Below are 21,241 nucleotides of genomic sequence, written 5' to 3' on the forward strand. Positions count from 1 at the left end.
AGTCTAAAGCAGGTGTAAAATAATATATTGAATTCAATGCAAAATAATGTACAGAAAACAAAAAGGACAGGAAGAAAAATGTGATTTAAAAAAGACAAGAGACAAAGAATACACAAAAAATAAGTTTTACAATATTCCCAATAACAATTAATATCTAAAGAAATGAGCATCTGCAATTGTAAAAGTGAATTTTCATTGCCACAGAGCTGGTTTGGCAGCAATTAAACATTCAATAAAAATTCAGTTAGTTATGCTTGAATGGATAAGCCCCAACCTTTTCTTGCATGTTTAGTAGTTAATTTGTTGGTAACTAGCAATTTCTGGCAGCTAATGGCGCAAAAAGGAGGCACAGCCTTATTTCACTGACATTCCTGCACTGTACTGAAGGCCTTCTCAGGAGCAATAAGAGATGGGCAATAAATGCTCGCCTAGCCAGCATCACTCATCTCGTAAATGAATAAAACAAAGTGATGACAATATATTTACACATGAATCTAACACTTTGTGCTTTTGTTGGGATATCGCAACTATGAAATTGGGTCTGGATCTGTTAGTTTTACTAACTGTTATGAAGATTAATAAACAATTCTCTAAGTTTCATATTGAACTTTTTGAACATCAAGTCCATATTTTCTCTTCATTCATTACTCTCTAATTTAATGATAACTAATATTTGGTACTAACTACACAATTCTAATGTATTATCCATTAATTTAGAAAGCAGTATAAAAATAAGTACACACAGTACTTATTTTTTAATCACAGTAGTGATATCCCTCACTATGAACTATTGGGATTTCTAAACTCTAACAATTCATTATAGGAAAAAATGGATTGAACAATGCAATGGCAATGAATTTAGGTCAAGTACCTGATATCTGAAGTTCTAGCTCAAGGTATTACCATTCAGCCTTTAACATTACCTGAGGTAGCACTGCTGGTCCTTGGCCTGCCAACCTCTGCAATGAGCTGACCTGGGGGACCTTAATGGGCACTGCAGTAATAGTTCCCAGCATCTATACAAGGAAAAAGAATGACAATGTAATTAAATGTGTTGGTCAGTGATAGTTTGTAAATTACCTTTCACAATTGAAATTATAATTTCTGCAAAAATTTGAAATTTCTAACCTGACAAGAACAATACTCCAACAATTTAACCATTAATGATCTTGTTTGAAAAAGGAATCTTTTCCTCAGGGCAAAATAAAGTGAAAGACAAAAAAAATTAAAGCCTGTGCACACAAAAACAGAATATTTAATTCCATGTGTGAGCTCTGCAGCTGAAAGGTTATATGCACTTCAAAATAATTTAATAATTCCCATCAGCATCTCCTTTGACTTGAGCTCCAAAGCTGTACGGTTCAAATGGCAACATTAGATATGGCGGAGCAGTTAAATGCTTCCTTGACTCCTCAAATACACAACTGCATCTTACAATAAGAGTGGGTAAAGCAGGTTAAAGTAGATATGGTGAAAGCTTGACTGTGAATCTTCCACTGCCCACAGAGATCATGAAAGTAACACTACCTTGAGTGGTTTGGGGAATTCCTGAGTGAGCAGTAAAGTTGTCCTCTAACTTCACTTTTCCTCCTCTCTTGTCCTCTAAGAGAGGAGGAAAAGAGACTGTGTAGGCGGTCATGGAGGACAATATTGTAAAAGAGTTGCACTGAAGAAAATTCCGGGCTAAGGAAAAGTTAGAAGAAAGTTAAAGAAGCCCACAGTTAAAAGTTAAAACTGCCATAAGAAAGGAATAGGTGGCACATTGTGTTCTAAGGTAAAAGGAAACTTGCTTTGTTCTCAGTTTCTGTGTTCAAGTAAGAGGAAGCTTCCTAATCTATGAATGAAAAACTGCCAAAAAGTTGTGTGTGATATTAATTTTCAGTTGAGGTCAGCTGATGTTCTGTTATATTCATTATAGTTAATGGCATAGGCTACTTAAGTTTGTAATTTGTTAGTCCTACGCACATTGCCTTTGGGTGTGCATGGAAGTGTGAGGGTTGTCCAAAGCGTTCATTTCAAATTTAAGATTGTGAACTCAAGAGTTGATGAAAATTCTGAATTACATTTTAGAACATAGAACATTACAGCGCAGTACAGGCCCTTTGGCCCTCGTTGTTGCACCGACCAGTGGAACAAATCTTATGACCCTCTAACCTAAACTAATCCAATGTTATCCATATGCCTATCCACTGACCATTTGAACGCCCTTAAAGTTGGCAAGTCCACAACTGCTGCAGGCAGGGCATTCCACGCTCTTACTACCCTGAGTAAAAAACCTACCTCTGACATCCGTCCTATAATTACCAACCCAACCCTCAATTTAAAGCCATGTCCCCTTGTGTTAGCCATCATCGGAGGAAAAAAGATCTCACTGTCTATTCTATTTAACCCTCTGATCATCTTGTATGCCTCAATTAGGTCACCTCTTAACCTTCTCTCTAACAAAAATAACCTCAAGTCCCTCAGCCTTTCCTCATAAGACCTTCCCACCATACCAGGCAACATCCTGGTAAACCTCCTCTGCACCCTTTCCAATGCTTTCACATCTTTCTCATAATGCAGCGACCAGAACTGTACGCAATACTCCAAGTGCAGCCGCACCAGAGTTTTGTACAGTTGCAACATGATCTCACAGCTCTGAAATTCAATCCCTCTACCAATAAAAGCTAACACACCGTACACCTTCTTAACAACCTTATCATCCTGGGTGCCAACTTCCAGGGATCTATGCACATGCACACCGAGATCTCTCTGCTCGTCGACACTCCCAAGAGTCCTTCCATTAGCCCTATATTCTGTACTCCTGTTACTCTTACCAAAGTGAATCACCTCACACTTTTCCACATTAAACTCCATTTGCCACTCGCAGCCCAGCTCTGCAGCTTATCTATGTCCCTCTGCAAACTGTAACATCCATCCTCACCGTCTACAACTCCTCCGACTTGGGTGTCATCAGCAAATTTACTAACCCATCCTTCTACACCCTCATCTAGGTCATTTATAAAAATGACAAACAGCAGTGGCCCCAAAACAGATCCCTGAGGCACACCACTTGTAACTGAACTCCAGGTTGAATATTTCCCATCAACTACCCCCCTCTGTCTTCTATCAGCTAACACCAGGTTTTAGTCCAACCTATTTATTTGATAATATACTCACAAGCTTTCGGGTTAGCCCCTTCGTCAGGTGAATGGAGAGTTCTGGCCTCAGACAGAGCATATAAAGCACAGACAGTTTAGAGATTACTGATTGGAATGCGAATCCTTACACCTAACCTGCTGTTCAAGACCTGAAGTGGCTGATAATGTGAGCGGAAGGAGCACTGATCACAGTTTAAAGAGATGTGTATTGTCTCCAGACAGTACAGTAAGTGAGGTTTTGCAAACCCAGGCAAGTCACGGGGGTTACAGATAGTGCGACATGAACCCAAGATCCCTGTTGAGACCGTCCTCATGTGTGCGGAACTTGGCTATCAGTTCGGGCTAACCCGAAAGCTTGTGAGTATATTATCAAATAAATAGGTTGGACTAAAACCTGGTGGTCAGACTTTTTACTGTGTTTACGCCAGTCCAACGCCGGCATACCCACATCATGACTTCTATCAGCTAGCCATTCCTGATTCTGATTTTAGGTCAGAGAGCAAGTTGTGACTGTTTGAGTGCTTAAACTGTGGAAGCTCCCTCCTCTAACTCTTTTTACTGGAACACTGAAGTTTTCCTTTAACTTGAAACTGAACCTATTCTGTTTTATTCAGATTTTTGAATAATTCACATAAGCACATCAAGGGAAAGAAAAAGGAATTTATTTTTTCTAAGTGTAAGTATAAATGAATGTTTCTATATCTCTGGCAAAGGACTCAGCTTTTTATTAAGGTGTACAGTATTGTGTTTAGTTGAAAATTTTAATCTCAATTAAATTGGAACTGAGGATAAATATGTGGGGTTGCAGGAATAGGGCCTGGATGGGATTGTGGTTGGTGCAGACCCAATGCACCCAACAGTCTCCTTCTGCCCTGTAGAGATTCTATGATGTTATTTATTTATTCTTTTTGAGGGCATCGCTGGGAAGGCCAACATTTGTTGCCCAGGCCAAATTGCTTGAGACGGTGAGCCACCTTCTTGAACTCCGACAGTCCATCTGGTGCAAGCACACTTATATTGTGAAAAACCGACTTTCACTGAAGCCACAATGAAATTCTGATTACACTAAATTACAAGAGAATTTCTACTTCCAGAGAGGGCCATACAAGTAATTGGGATTTTTGAATTTCTGATGAATTTCATGATTATCTTGAGAAAAGAAGATTTCTGCTGTGATGATAACAATCTGCTGACATCTTACTAGTTGGATTGTAACACAAATTGATTCAGTGTTTCAGTTTTAAGCTTACTTTGAAGCTGCAAGCACCTGACTGACTGAAATCAAAGTTAGTCTCCTTTTGAAATGCAGAGAACTTCACAAGCATCCATACGTTTTGTTATGCTTGACACTATCACACTAGTTCAGTTTTTAACTCAAAACAATAACTTCCATATAGAAAATTTATTTGAAGATTAATGGCATTGTTTGGCATTATCTTTGGATCCATAGCATGAATTTAGTAAATTAAATGGAAATTGATTTGGAGGTTAAGTTTGTACATACATAATTTTCATGGCTTTGATGCTTATGATCAGATACAAATATGCATACATCTGGAAGTTGCATCTGATTGTTCTAATCAAATTCTTAATTGTGGAGAGTAGCAGTTTACAATTGTATCAACATAAAGTTACAACAAGTGGCATCCTGAGAATCTGAGTTTGCAGGAATTCTACTTTGATCGAAATCAAGTTGTTATTTCGAAGAGGAAGACGCGGGGCAGATTTTTTTCAATAGCTTCCAGGTTTGAAATCAGTGATTATTGTGGACATTAACCATCTTACAGCTTAAATGGATTAACGTTCTCATACAGTTGGATCAGATCAGACATGAGCGGTTGATAGTCATTAATCATCTGAAGCCCGATAGCTACTGTTATGAAGAACACAATGGGTGGAATTTTGTTTTCCTTAAGTGCTGGTGCAGGCAAGGTCGTGCCAGTGAGAATCTCACTTTTGGCCTCTCGTGGGGTTTTGCACCCATATCCCCATTTGCATGGGCACAAGATCCCAGCCAATGCTGCGCCCAGTTGTTGTTTCAACCCAGATGATTTTGCACCCCCATTTGCCACAAGGGTAAACAGCAACACAGGCGCAAAATCCCACAAGAATTGGGAAACGAATTTTCCCTGCCCCTTGTTGGTGATGTAATGATGAGATTCCCATGCACAAAAGGGCAGTAACCTAACCTAAATCAATTTTATTACTAAAGGACCATCCCGCCATAATTCCCACCCCCAATTAAATATTCAAACCATGCTGATGTGGCATCACATTTCCAAGGTTTGCAACAGTTCAAGAGGAACAGGATTCAGTTAAAGGGGATCCTACCAGAGCGCCAGGTAATGCTTCCCTCCCCCCAGGGGGTCATAACCCCAGCGACTGCTGAGTCCTCTGGGGAACCCCATTCAGTGGAGTGAGGGGTTTAGAAATTGCCCACGAAGCACAGTGAGACACTTGTTTGTGTGTAGGCAGAGGGATAGAGTGCCTGCAATACAGTTGCGGGGGTAGTTGTGTGTGTGGGAGGGTGAGGGGGATAAGAGTCCCCAATACCTTTGTGGGGGGGGGGGGGGTTGACCCAAAGCTTATGGAGTTGGTGGGGTTCAACTTCAATGCTGATTTGGCACTGCAGTCTTGGTGGAGCCAGCTGATCGAGTAAACCACCACCCAACTTTTCTTTGTCAAATCCAAAAACTCCGCTGTGCATCTGGAGATACACATGCCACTTTTCAGTCAGAGCCTGGCCTGACAAATCACATAAAATTTCCACCCATGGCGTTGGTGTTATCAATTTATTATGGACGGTGTGGTCAAAAACAAAGTCTGCAATGTTGTTGTGCGGGCTGAGCTGACTGTACAAGTGTCACCTGGATAGCTCCTGGTGGAAAGAACAGGTAGAAGTAGGGGAGTGTTTATTCATGCTACCCATGCATCTTGATGTACATTACTTTTTGTAGAATCAGCACACAATGAGTTAAAACAGCCATCATTTCTGCTGAACAGGATGCTTTGTTAAAGGAAGTTTGTTAAAGGATGAGGTGCTGAAAAAGTAGGAAAGTCACTGATGCTAGCCTTCAGTGTCTGAGAACTGTTTATAGTAATAAGATTCTTGCATGGATTTGTAACCATATAATGGAATCATTGGGAGACATTGATAAATAGGAGTGTCTCTCCTTCACTCAATGCTATCTCAGCTTACAGAATCGATTTGGCATAGAAGGCCATTTGGCCCATTGTGTTTGCACATGCTTTTCAAATGAGCAACTCAGCTAGTTTCATTCTCCTGTCTTCTTTTCATGATCCTACAAATTCTGTTTTCAAATAACTAATTCTATTTACCTGCATCCATACCATTTTTAGGTGCTGCATTCCAGACCCTAATCACTTACTGCGTGAAAAAAAAATTTCACACTGCTATTGTCTCTTTCACAACTGACTTTAAATATGTGTCCTCTCAATCTTGGTCCTTTCACAAATTGGAACAGTTTTTCCCAATCTATTTTGTCCAGGCCCCTTACAGTTTTGAGCAACTCTACCAAATCTCTTCTCAACTTTTTTTTCTCTAAGGAAAACAGTCCTTTCTTCGATCTATTGTCATAATTGAAGTTGCTCATCACAAGAGCCATTCTTGTGAATCTTTTCTGCACTCGCTCCAACAATTTCACATTCTTCCTCAAGTGTGGCATTCAGAATTAAATAGGACTGCAGCCAAGGCTTAATCAGCAACTTACACAAGTTCAACGTAACTTTCTTGCTCTTATACTCTATGCTCTTTTGAATGGCTCAATTGCTATATGCTTTATTAACTGCAGTCTCTACTTTAACTGCCATCCTCAATGATCTTTGCACACGTGGCAAGTTCCTTCTGTTCCTGCACCCCCTTGAATTGTAACCCTTATTTTATACTTTGTCCATGTTCTTCGACGAAAATTAATTATTTCACATTTGCCTACATTGAATTTCATCTGCCCTCTGTCTGTCCATTCCAACAACTTGTCTATGTCCTTTTTTACATTCTACACTGTCATCCTCATAGTTTATAATGCTTCTGAGTTTTGTAACATCTGCAAAATTTGGAATTGCATCATAATCTAGGTTATTAGTATACAGCAAAGATTCCAACACTCATCAGCTCCTCTACAAGCTTTCTTCCAGCACAAAAAATATCCATTATCCCCTATCGTTTCCTGCCATACAGCCATTTTCATATCCAAGCTGATACTTTTATTTCATGAGCTACAACCTTGCTCACAAGTCTGTTGTGTGGCTTTGTATCGAACGCCTTTAGAAAGTCCATGTACACCACATCAACATCATTACTCTCCAACTCTATTATCTCTTCAAAAAGTCTAGTAGATAGTTAAATATGATTTTTCTTTAAGAAATCCATGCTGGCTTTCCTTAATTAGTTTGCATCTGTCCATGTGACTATTAACTTTGTGCCAAATTATTGGTTCCATCTATAATGTGTATTAATGTACTGGACATTAGTATTAGTATGCGTGGAATGTAGGGACCAAGAGTCAGAACTGGCCTAAGTGTTTACAACAAGTCAGACTGGAAAGGTGAAGCTTAGTACCTGAGGGCTGCAAGTTATGAACTTAATACGAAAGGATCATGTAAATTGAATAGTGCTGTACAATTTGATTAAGCACACAAGGGACTGTATAGCATGAATATGTTAAAGGCAAAGAGCGATTCTGCAACTGTTCTGAGGTTATATAAGAAACAGAAAATAGAAGAAATTAATCCAATACCAATATCATTTCTAGATGGCAAAGGTCGCAGGTTTCAGAGGTGCTGTTGAAGGAGAGCTGGCCATTTGCTGCTGTACATTTTATAAATAGCATACACTCTCGCCAAAGTGTGCCAGCAGTGGAGGGAGTGAATGGATGTGGCGTCAATCAAAGCAGGCTATATTGTCCTGGATGATGTTGAGCTTCTTGTCCGTTGTTGGAGCTGCACTCATCCAGGTAAGTACTCCTAACTTGAGTTACATAGACAGTGGATAGTCTTTGGGGAGTCAAAGTGAACAGGTTTTAATATGATGATTATGAAAATATTGGGGGAAAAAACCAAAATGGAAAGTCTGCTATGGAGCTGAAGGCCGACTGCATGAGACATTCAAAGACAAAATGGATGATGGTGCAAGGTAAAGGGAAACAGCAATGGGACAAGAAAGGAGACAAATGAAAGGCCTACAATAAGTTAATAATGATAGTAGCAGACTCAACAACTGACACCTGAAAATCAAGGACACGATTATAATCTGAAATGATCTGAACTTAATACTAAGTTTGGAAAGCAGTAAATGCGCGACAGAATTTTGAGTTGTTGAGCCTCAAGCCCACATCAAGTTTCACTGGAACACTGTAGGAACCTGGGAACAAACATATCAAAGTGGGAATGCGGCAGAGAATTATAATAGCAGACCACTAGAAGTTCGAGATCATGCTTGCTGAACTAAATCCAACACAGGCTTTCGAATACTATACCAAATTGGAAGCAGTACAAATAAATCATAGTTGCACTTAGCATTTAAGGTCTTGGACAATGGGTAAAGAGAACGTAAAAGGCACGTGTTGCTAAGGAATTGATCAGTATGTTGTGGAGGAACATTCCTCTCAAAATGCTAAAACGGGGACCTGAGGGGAAGATGTGTTTGATGGTGGCAACTTGTTGGAGCTGGCAGCATTGGTGGAGCATAATCTGATGAATATGGAAAATGGTGCAGCAGAAAGTGAGAAGGCAAAATCTGAGAAAGGAAGGGGTGAGTAGAAATGCAAGAAGTGGAAAGGACATAGTTAAACACCTGGTGGAGGGCAATCTTTGGTTGGGAAAAATGGAAGGCATAGCAAATGAAATGCTAAGCCCAACTGTTTTTCAGTGGTCCCAAAATAGATTTTTCACACACCAGCTGCCAGTTAAAGGTCTTTATATACCATACTATTAGCATCAGCTGTGGCTCAGTTGGTAGCAATCGCACCTCTGAGTCACAAAGTTCCATGGTTCAAGTCGCACACCAGAACTTGAGCACAAAGTCAAGTCTCACATTCCAGTGCAGTATGAAGTGGTACAATCTCACAGTAATCTGTCAACGTTGACCCCTCAAGTGATCCATCCACCAGAACTGGTAGCCGAAGGTGCAAATAACCAAATGATATCAGAGCTAGCACCAAAACTGAAAGGAAATAGGCTCAACTCTTTAATTTGGGGAATACTGGCCTTCTTACCACATCAGGGTTACTGCAATTGAACTGACAGCAACAATTAAGCAAAAGCTTTCCTCAATCCAAAATCCAGGATTCCCCAAAACTTCAGGAATCGGGGCTACACAAAATTATTGCTCTAAAGGCAAAATATCGTGGATGAAATCGTTAATAAGAACCAGTCACCCATCTACGGCTCAGCACTCAAAAAAGTTACCTTCCCATTCCACATTCTTCTTCTTTAATTAGAATAGATAGCAAAAGGCTACAGGTTTACACAAAGCCAGAAACTTAAACCAATGTACCTCAACAAACTGGTGGTTCTGTACATTTAATATATATATATATATTACAAAATGCCATGCATGGGAACAAAAGAAAATTTGTGTCAATTTATGATGACTAGTTATTTTCTCCCTTAGCACAGTATAAAAATATTCCACAGTGTAAGTAGTACAAAAGTTATTATGTGCTAGAAAATGTTGCTAAGCAACAGCTCAGCAAATTTAACTCAATTCCTGAATTATTGTTTTCTAAATAATTGCAGGCTTTCAGAATTACACTTATTTTGGGCTTTTCAGTGCACAGGCTAACCTTGAGTGAGCACTTTTCTCAAATCTAAGGATGTTTGAATGCAACCAACAGATCTCAATTTTTCATCTGACCTTGGCGATGACCTAGCTTATAAGCATTTGAATCTGCTATATTGATTGATCCAAATGTGAAAAATCAAGCTCCCATCGTATCTGCAGGATTTGAGTAATTATCACTGCATCTCAAGTGCAACATTTTTAAAATTAAATTTATATCAAGATTGGGAAAGATACATGATTTAGTAGTGGAATTATTCCAGACTCCCCCAGTATCACTGCTGGAGCTTATTGTAAAAAAGAAAACGGTTTTCAAAAAAAATTACACAATTCAAGGTGGATTTGTTAGCAGACCTCACCCTCGGAAGTTTGTAACAGAAGCTTTGGCCGTGGCATATCACAGTTGTTCAAAAGGAAGGAGGAAGATAAATTAGGTATCTATAAATCAAACTGCAATGCATGTTAATAATGTGCTAATCAAAGACATCCCACACAAATTTGTTAAGACATATGTTTGATAAGTTTATTGAAGGCTGATTGGATAGATGAAGAGAATGCAATAGATACATGGATTTTCAAAAAGAATACAGTAAGATGCCTCAGAAAAGGCTTATTAAAGAAATGTCATATAGTGCAACAGGAAGTTCAGCAGCCTTGACTGAAAATTCATGCAAAATGGACGTTCTGACTCGAGAATGGTCGAAAGTGGTGCATCCCAGGAATCATTAGATATACTTTTTCCAGTATGATTTAGACTGGGATATAAGGTTTGAAAACAGTCACAAAATTTGGGATTGAAAATGAGATTTGACAAAGCGAGGAATATCAAAGGTTTCAGGAAGGCAAATATATTAGCAGAATGTGTTGGCAAGTGACACATGCAATTTAACGTTGCTAAGTGTGAAGCAATAAATGCATTATGAGTGGAAGTTAAATAAAGGTGTGGACAAGTATACCTAATGGAAATGTACTGGAGGATTTGAATTAACACAGGGAAACAGGTATTCAAACATCTAATTCCATGAAAAAGCGAGCAAATGTAGATAAAGCCCTAAAAAGAAACTTGATTTAGCCAGCAGCTTTTACAACCTCAGACCTCTCCAAACTGCACTGGAGCCAATAAATTACTTACGTTACTAAATGTAGGAAATTCAGCAATCCGTGCACAGCAAATTCCACAAACAACAATGTACTATATGACCAAGTCATCTGCTTGAGGTTATGCTCCAGTCAAATCTCTGTCGAGGGGGTTTCTCGTCAATGGTGACCGCCGGGATGTTGCTAGTGGAGGATGACAACACACTGAATGTCAAGGGGTGAAGACTGGATTCTCTTTTGTTGGATATGGCCATTGCCTGGCTCTGTGATTCAATTGTCAAAGTCTAGCTACATATGGGCATTGACTGCTTCAGCACCCAAGTTATTGTGATGGCACAATAATCAGAACCAATAAGCAAACAGCCCCACTTCTGATTTGATGATGGAGGGAAGGTAATTGATGAACCAACTAAAGATGACTGACTGAAGATGCTATCCTGAAGAATTCCTGAAGCAATGCTCTAGGACCAAGATGACTGACCTACAACAACCACAACTATATTCCTTTGTGATAGTGTTAGGAACAAGATCAGAAACTCCAAAGTATATTATGAAATTAGCCTACACACAAACTTTTATTTTCAATTTTAGCATTAGTGTGAAAATAAAGTTTTGCACCAGATATAATTCAAGTGACCCACTAGGAAGTATTTATTGAAATAAACTTTATTTACTAACACAGTTAGAATATAACCAAAAGATTTAGCATAACTTTTACCAATTAAAATACTTAAACATGTCAAAATGTAATTCTTAACAGTTAGCAATCTCCATAGTTCCAATTCTAAGTTGCATGCCCCATAGACATAGATCCCTTTTTCAGAACCAGTTAGCACCAAAAACCGATCCAGTCACCTGACCTTACTTGTCAATCAACCTAATCAGACCCTACTCTGCAACACCCGCCCGCCACCAACGAAAGCTCCAAAATACAGTTTTTGTTCAGATTAAAAGAAACATTCTAGCAAAGCAGGGCAATTGTGCTGCTGCACAATTGGGCCATCAGATATGGACCTAGCGGTACCAGTTAGAACAGACAGTTTAAAAAAAAAACCTGCACAAGACATGTGACTAAAATACATTCCTTAAAGGCACAGTATTGTCACACAATGTATGATTTCAACCGGTGGCAGGCTCTCCCCTTGCTTCCCATTAACATCACTTCTGGTAAAGCTCTTTGATGCCTCACTCAGTCAAATGTTGCCTTGATGCCTAGGGCAGCTATTCTCACTTTATCCTGTGTTCAGCTCTTCGTCCATGTTTTTACAGGGCTGTATTGAGGTCAGGAGCTGCTGAGCCCTGACAATTTATGCTAAGTGCTGCTTGATAACACTACCGATGCCACCTTTGCTGTTGATAGCGAGTAGACCGATGGGGCAGCAACTGGCTGCATTGTATTTGTCCTGCTTATTTTAAACATTATATACCTGAATAGCATTCCACATTGCTGTGTAAATGCCAGTGTTGCAGCTGTACTGGAACTGCTTGCCTAAGTGTATAGTTAGTTCTAGAGCAAAAGCCTTCAGTACTATTACTGGAATGTTATCAGGGTCTATAGCCTTTACAGTATTCAATGCCTTCAGTCATTTCATTATCAGATGGTGAGAATCAATAACTGAATACTGGCAAATGTGATGCCAGGGTCCTCAGCAAGAGACAGATCATCCACTTCACACTTCTGTAACAGTTATAAATGTTTTGTACTAATACAAGGATGTGCTGGTTCCTTTGTGAAGTCTCTTCCTCCAGTTAATTGTCCACCACCATTCATGACTGGGGTGTGGCAGGACTGCAGAACTTAGGTCTGATCTGCTGGTTGTGGGATTGTGCATCTCTGCCCTTTGCATGCTATCTTCATTGTAGTGCATTCATGCAGTCCAAGTTAACACCTTCGTTTTCTTTCCCCCACAAAAGAAAATTCATAGTATTTGGAATAGTACATTATTTAATATGTAGTCCGAATGTTTAGTGCAACACACTGCTTTCCATTTTGTAGTTAGTACTGAGAGATGAAACAGTAAATGCTGAAAGAATGCTTCCCCTCATGGGAGATCTAAGACCAGAAGCCATTGTCTCAGAATAATGGGGCACCGATTTAAGTTTGAGATGAGGAGCGTAATAAGTCTTTAGAGGCAGAAGTCCCTTCACCAAAATCCCTTTGCTTACAAGGGATTTTGTAGATCCCTTAGCTGTACGCAGAGTGCTATCAGTTAGCAGTCAACCTCTGGGGCTGTCAGAGGAACTGATACTCCCAGTTAAGTACAAAGTAAAGATTGCTTGATTGGCCCATCAATTGGATCCTTAATCAGAGAGGATATAGGCCAATCTCAATGGCCTGACTGAAGTCATTATAAGAAGGAATATCTTCTGTCAGAAGGTTGAATGCTTTTGGAATTTCTTGCCACAGAGAGCTGTGGGGGCAGCGTCATTGGGTATATTTAAGGCAGAGATAAATAGATTCTTGATCAGAAGAGAATCTAAGGTTACGGGGAAAGGGCAGGAAAGTGGGCATGAGAAATGTTGAAATCGGCCATGATCCTACTGAATGGCAGAGCAGGTTCAAGGAGCTGAATGATCTACTCCTGCTCCTATTTCTTAGGGTCTTACTACAATTCCAGTTACAAGTCAATATTTACAATATACAATTCATGTCAAGCATACAGTCCAAAGGTTTTACAAAGATGCTACCATGGCAGACAGGCCTTTGAGTCCTTTTCCTCAATAAGCCTTTGTGGCAGTATCCCCAATTTTTACTGCATCGCTCAACACAAAATCCTTGGTTCTGTAATGTACCAGTTGCATCACCACGTTGCGGACTGGAAGACCAAGTTTCAAGTAGACTAATTGTGTATTTTACAGAGTTGATTGTCCTCCAACAGCAGTTGATCTTTATCTCAGCGTGTGCCCTTGGGAACAATCCATTTGGCAATATTGTATTGTGAACTGCTCAGGGTGAATCTCAACAAAAATTACCATCTCTTTCCAGATCTTTCTTGCAAGGAAGTGAGCATCAGTCTCAGCCACTTCAAGAGGAGTGCGTGCGGCACTGAAACATACATGAAGGATCTCATAGGCAGAGTGCTTCTTACTACTAGTCAAGCTACGTCGTGGTGCTTATTTGAAAGTTCCACCGAGGAGGCATTCTGCCAAATGATTTTGATAGTCTGCTCAGGAACCATTCGACAGGATCCACCAACTTCTTTCCCCATAAGGAAAAGAAATGTTTTTGCATACAAGTTTTCGGCATATAAGTTTTCAGTCACAGTATGCTATACATACATTACTAGTTAATCTCAGATTTGCACCAATGACATAGGAAAGAGGTTCTGCATAGTCAGTATGAGGAGTTTGGTGCTAAATTAAGCAGAACCTCGAAGGTAATAATCTCTGGAGTATTGCCTGATCCACATGTACATTTGCAGAAGAAAAATAAGATTGTGTCATGCATTCTTCATTCTAAAGGCATTATGGGATAAGTGAGCTCCAGTTCGCAGGGAACTGGCACCAATACTGGAGAAAATGGACTCAGCATCATTGGGACAGCCTACACCTGAACCATGCTGGGAAACGAGTTCTTCTGAATTGTATAACTAGGGAAACAGAGTAGGTTTTATACTGAAAAAAGGGATAAGGGAGGGGGCTGAGAGATCAAGCTTGGCTAGATGTTGCAAATTAATAGGTAGATTCAAAGCAGATCATAACAGTAATATGGGAAATTAAAGTAACAGGAAGGAACAGATAAAATTTAAGAAAACACCTATAGTCAAGACTAGATGTTATAATGTTAACAAAAAGACAAAACTAAAGGCTGTGTAACTGAGTGTGTGTAGCATTCATAAAGTAAATGAACTGATAGCACACAGTGAAGTAAATAAATGTGATCTAATAGCCATTAGGGAGATGTCTTATGGGATGATTAGGATTAGGCCCTTTGTAGGGTAAGTTACATTCAAATAGTGGTCTGGATGAGGAATTCATAGAATGCTTTCAAGTTAGTTCCAGAATGTGCTGTTCTATGAAACTAACCAGAGATCAGGTTATATTAGACTTGGTATTGTGTAATGTGGCAGAATTAACGAATGATCTTAGAATGAAGGGACCTTTAGATGACCACGATATGATTGAATTTTAGATCCAGTTTGGAAGAACAGTGGGTCTAAGACTAGTACTTTAAACTTAAACAAGTGCAAATATATAGACTTAAGAGCTGACCTATCTGAAGTAAACTGGGATACTGGGGAAGTAATTCCAGACTTTTAAGGGGATATTTCAGAATACTTAGTTTAAGCATATTCCAACGATGAAGAAAAATTCTAAATCGAGGGCCAGCATCTGAACTGAAGTAGTTAATGGCAGCATCAAACTTATGGATAAAACATGCAACTGCACAAAGATGAATAACTGGTCAGAATATAAAGAACAGCAGAGAATGACTAAGGTTAATCAGAAGAAAGAAATCAGAACACAAGGAGAATCTCACTCGAAATGTATAAATGGATAGCAAGAGCTTCTCACCAGTATTTAAAAAGGTAAAAAGTAGACTGAGTGCTGGTCCTCTAGACATTGATAATGGGAGTTAGTAGCAGATCATAAGGAAATGACAAATGAAATGAACAAATATTTTGCTTCTATCTTCACCATAGAAGATACAAAAAAAAAATTCCACTAACAGTTGTAAATCAGGTTGGAAGTGGTATTGAGCATGCTGATAGAGCTGAAGACTTATGCATCTCCAGGTCCTGATAGATTTAGACCAGAGCGGCACAGTAGCTAGCACTGCTGCCTCTCAGCACCAGGGAGCTGGGTACAATTCTGGCCTTGGGACAGCATCTGTGCAGAGTTTGCTCATTCTCCCTGTGATTGCATGGGTTTCCTCTGGGTGCTCCGGTTTTTCTCTGACAGGCCATGTAAAATTGACTATTAGTGTCAGGAGATTAGCAGGGTAAATATGTGGGGCTACGGGAATAGATCCGGGGTGGAAATGCGTGATCAGTGCAGATTCGACAGGCCAAGTGGCCCCGTTCTGCATTTTAGGGGTTCTGTGGTTCTATGACTTTATCCTGGAGGTGGCTAATGAAATAGATGCGTTGATATTAATTTTCCAAAATTTGCTAGATTCTGCAAAGTAACACAGATCCATCGATTCAACAAGGGAGGCAGCAGACAGGAAATTACAGGCCAGTTAGCTTGGCATCTACTGGGGGGAAAAAGGTGTTAGAATTGATCATTAAGATGATAGCTGGGCACTTGAAGAAACTCAAGCTAATGGGAAGAGTCAGCATGGTTTTACACAAGGAAAATCAGGTTTAACCACGTAATTGGAGTGCTTTGAAGAAGTAACATGTATTGTGGATAAAAGGGAGCCTTTAGAAATATAAGATGCCACATCAAAGATTAATGTGGAAAACAAAAGCTCATGGTGTAGGAGGTAACATATTAGCATGGACAGAAGATTGGCTGACTGGCCAAGAGCAACAATGCATAAATGGATCTTTGAGTGGCAGGATGTGGTTGGTGGAGCCTTGCAAAGGTCTATGCTGGTGTCCAACGTTTCACAAATTATGTCAGAGGTAGGTTCTATACTCAGTAGTAAGAGTGTGGAATGCCCTGCCTGCAACAATAGTGGACTCACCAATATGAAGGGCATTTAAATGGTCATTGGATAAACATATGGATGATATTGGAATAGTATAGGTTAGATAGGCTTTAGATTAGTTTCACAGGTTGGTGCAACATCAAGGGCTGAAGGGCCTATACTGTGTTGTAATGTTCTATGTACTGTATCAATGACTCACGAGGGAGTGATTACTGAATTTGCACAAGACACAAAGATAGGTAGTTAAATATGTTGAAGAAGAAACAAGGAGCTGCAGATAGATAGGCTGAATTTGTGAGCAAAAATCTGGCTAGCAGTAACACTTAGCATGCAGGTACAGAGCAAGTAATTAAAAATGGTAAAGGAATGCTACCCTTTATTACCACAGGAATTAAACATAACAAGGATGTAATGCTTTAATTATGTGGAGATGTCGGCTTTGGACTGGGGTAAGCACAGTAAAACGTCTCACAACATCAGGTTAAAGTACAACAGGTGTATTTGGCAGAACAGGCTTCCAGAGCTCTGCCCCTTCATCAGCTGAGTGAGGACTTGTGTTCACAAACAGGGCATATACAGACAAACTCAATTTACAAGATAATGGTTGGAATCCATGTCTTTACAGGTAATGAAGTCTTAAAAAGGTACAGACAATGTGAGTGGAGAGAGGGCCAAGCACGAGTATTGTCTCCAGCTAGGACAGTTAGTGAGTGAGATTTTGCAAGCTCAGGCAAGTCATGGGAGTTAGATAGTGTGACATGAACCCAAGATCCTGGTTGAGGCTGTCCTCATGTGTGCAGAACTTGGCAATCAGTTTCTGCTCAGCGATTCTGCATTGTCATGTGTCATGAAAACCACCTCAGAGAATGCTTACCTGAAGATCAGAGGTTGAATGCCTGTGACCGCTGAAGTGTTCCCCAACTGGAAGGGAACAGTCCTACCTGGTGATTGTCAAGTGGTGTTCATTTATCCATTGACTTAGCATCTGTGTGGTCTCCCCAATGTACCATGCCTCGGGACATCCTTTCCTGCAGCGCATCAGGTAGACAATGCTGGCCGAATCGTAAGAATATGTACCACGTACCTGGTGGATGGTGTCTCACGTGAGATGATGGCACCCATATCAATGATCCAACATGTCTTGCAGAGGTTGCTGTGGCAGGATTGTGTGGTGTTGTGGTCACTGTTCTCCTGAAGGCTGGATAGTTTGCTCTGGAATATGGTCTGTTGGAGGTTGTACGATTGTTTGAAGGCAAGAAGTGGTGGTGTGTGGATGGCCTTGGCAAGATGTTTGTCTTCAATGACATGTTGAAGGCTCCAGAGAAGATGTCGTACTTTCTCTGCTCCGTGATGACGAAGGGTACTCTGTCCACCATGTCTGTGTTTGTCTTCTGGAGGAGGTCAGTGAAGTTTTTCCTTGTGGCATGTCGGAACTGTCGATCGATGAGTCGAGCGCCATATCCTGTTCTCGTGAGGGCGTCTTTTGGTGTCTGTTGCAATCCTCCCTATCTGAGCAGATCCTGTGTATACGGAGGGCTTGTCCGTAGGGGATGGCTTCTTCAACGTGTTTTGGGTGGAAGCTGGAGAAGTGGAGCATCATGAGGTTACCCATGGGCTTGCGGTACAGTGAAGTGCTGAGGTGACTGTTCTTGACAAAGATGTGTCCAAGAATGCAACCGATTCCAGAGAGTAGTCCACGACGAGTCCGACGGTGGGATGGAACTTGATGTCATCAGTTATTTCAATGATTGTTCACCATGAGTGCAAAGGAAGAAAATGTCATCAATGTATCTCGCGTATAGCGTCCTGTGCGGTGAAGAAGTCTTGTTTGAACCTGTGCATAAAGATGTTGGCTCAGGAGGTGCCATTTTGTCCCCGTGGCTATTCCAGTATGTCTGGCTGAAGAACTGGTTGTTGAAAATGAAGACACCCGTGGTCCAGGATGAAGTGGATGCGTTATAGAATTGCATCTCGAGATTGGCAGTTGTCAGCATTAAGTATTGAGGCAGCTGCAGCAATGCCGTCACTGTGGCGGATGCTGGTGTAGAGTGCAGAGACATCCATTGTGATGAAGAATGCTCCTAGTTCAATTGCTCCATGTGTGCCATAGTGTCACAACAGAAGCTGGAGGTTCTTTGTACAATGGGTCGCAGGATGCCCTCAATGTAGCCGGAGAGATTCTCAGAGGGTCCTATTTCCTGATAGCCAAGTTCTGCACACGAGGACGGCCTCAACGGGATCTTGGGTTCATGTCACACTATCTGTAATCCCCATGATTTGCAAAATGTCATTAACTGTCCTGGCTGGAAATAATGCACACCTCTTTAACTTGTGCTTGGTCCTCTCTCCACTCACACTGTCTGTACCTTTAAGACTTGATAACCTGTAAACGCATTCCAATCATTATTCTGTAAATTGAGTTTGTCTCTTTATATGCCGTTTGTGAACAGAACTCCCACTCACCTGACGAAGGAGCAGCGCTCCGAAAGCCAGTTGCTACCAAATAAACCTGTTGAACTTTAACCTGGTGTTGTGAGACTTCTTACTGTCTTTACCCCAGTCCAACGCCAGCATCTCCACATCAGGACTGCCATTGACACTACAAACTGCCAGCTCCAAGCGCAGAGGATCTCCACGAAGATCGCGCATATCGACACAGACATCATGTTTTTTTTCAAGATGCAAGAAAGCAGACAAGATACCAAAAGGACTACAGATCACAAACCCACTCAGATCAACCTACAACACAAACGATGCTGAGAGTCTATGCTGAGAGACTTTGCTGTCGCACCCTCTCACATTCCTCAATCACCTCATACACCAGCTCTACAGCAACCACCACATCCTGGAAACCAAGACAGAATCCATTTTCTCAACTTACACTAAGGATGCAGACCAGCTGCAAAATTCTGCCAAGCGGATGAGACAAAAAGAACTACACCATCTACATGCACACAAAGAACAGGAAACTTGAGAAACTCGGCATCGCCACCAGCAGCAACCAAGCCTTCCCTGGTACCACAGTAGGAAACAGTACCACTGCAGGGAAGTCCACTGTCAACTTGTTGGACTACTCACTTCAACCAGATGAAATTGAAGTTCGCAGCCGAGGGCTCAATTTTTGCCCCACCACCAAAATAGACCCCATCAGTCTCGCAACAGACACAGAGGAATTCATCAGATGAATGAGGCTGTGGGAGTTCTTCCACAAACCCCAAGAGGCCAACAGCGAACACAGTGAGACAGCCAATGAACCGGAACAGCTGACAGAGAGATCTGCAGTGCAGCAACCAAAGAGGAAAGAGTCAAATTGGACTACTCCGGAAGGCCGCTGCCCTCAACTTGACATGTATGCCCAAGCCACCAGGAGGTGCATCAACACCAAATTCATCAGTCACACTCACAAGACAGCCCTGAACATCACCCAAGCAACACAACGACATCCGTGCTCTCAAGACCAACTGCAATATTGTCATCAAACTGACAAAGGAGGGGCCACTGTCATACTGAATAGAACAGATTACTGCGAAGAAGTGTACTGACAACTGAACAACGGGAACGCTACAGTTACCCACAGATCCGACAAAGAACACACCCGTCAACTCAACACTCTGATCAAGACATGTGATGCAGACCTTCAGAGCACCCTATGTGCTCTCATCCCATGTACTCCCCGCGTTGGGGATCTCTACTGCCTCTCAAAGATACAAAGGCAAACACACCCAGCCATCCAATCATATCGGGCAATGGGACCCTGTGAGAACCTCTCTGGCCATGTCAAGGGCATCCTGAAACACATTGTACAAAGAACCCCCAGCTTCTGTCGCGACACTATGGACTTCCTACGGAAGCTCAGCACACACGGAGTAGTTGAACCTGGGACACTTCTCGTCACAATGGAAGTCTGAGCTCTACACCAACATCCCCCATGACGATGGTATGCTGAACTGCCTCATTACTCAATGCCGATAACTGTCAGTTTCCAGATGCAATTTTTCAACTCATCTGCTTCATCCTGGACCACAACGTTTTCACGTTCAACAACCAGTTCTTCATCCAGACACGTAACAGCCATGGGTACCAAATTCACACCTCAACATGCCAACATCTTCATGCACAGGTTTGAACAAGACCTCTTCACTGCACAGGACCTTCAACTGATGCTGTACACTAGATATATCAATGACCTTATCTTCCTTTGGACTCAGTGAACAATCACTGAAACAATTATATGATGACATCAACAAGTTCCATCCTACCATCAGACTCACCATGGACTACTCTCTGGAATCGGATGCATTCTTGGGTACACGCATCTCCATTAAGGACAGTCACCTCAACACTTCACTGTACTGCAAGCCCACAGATTACCTCACGATATCCACTTCTCCAGCTTCCGCCCTCAACGTGTTAAAGGAGCCATCCCCGCTGGACAAGTCCTCCGTATACACAGGATCTGCTCGTATGAGGAGGATTGCAACACTCACCTCCAGACGCTGGAAGATGCCCTCATAAGAACAGGATATAGCGCTTGACTCATCGATCAACAGTTCCGACATGCCACAGCGAAAAACTGCCTCAACCTCCTCGGAAGATAAACACGGGACA

The 21,241-nt window shown here is 41.2% G+C and overlaps 1 protein-coding gene across 5 annotated transcripts in view; it reads right to left on the reverse strand.

Annotated features, from left to right (window-relative positions):
- The window catches only part of phf21b (PHD finger protein 21B), a 209,628-nt gene that overhangs the window by 87,576 nt on the left and 100,811 nt on the right, over positions 1-21,241 (reverse strand). For all 5 annotated transcript variants that reach the window (XM_080190853.1, XM_080190852.1, XM_080190854.1 and 2 more), the window contains one exon: positions 924-1,016. In XM_080190853.1, coding sequence (XP_080046979.1) covers positions 924-1,016 — 93 coding nt within the window. The remainder of the gene's footprint in view (positions 1-923; positions 1,017-21,241) is intronic.

This window comes from Carcharhinus amblyrhynchos, chromosome 6 (genome assembly GCF_965287045.1).
Source record: "Carcharhinus amblyrhynchos chromosome 6, sCarAmb.v2.hapA, whole genome shotgun sequence".
Classification (NCBI taxonomy): domain Eukaryota; kingdom Metazoa; phylum Chordata; class Chondrichthyes; order Carcharhiniformes; family Carcharhinidae; genus Carcharhinus; species Carcharhinus amblyrhynchos.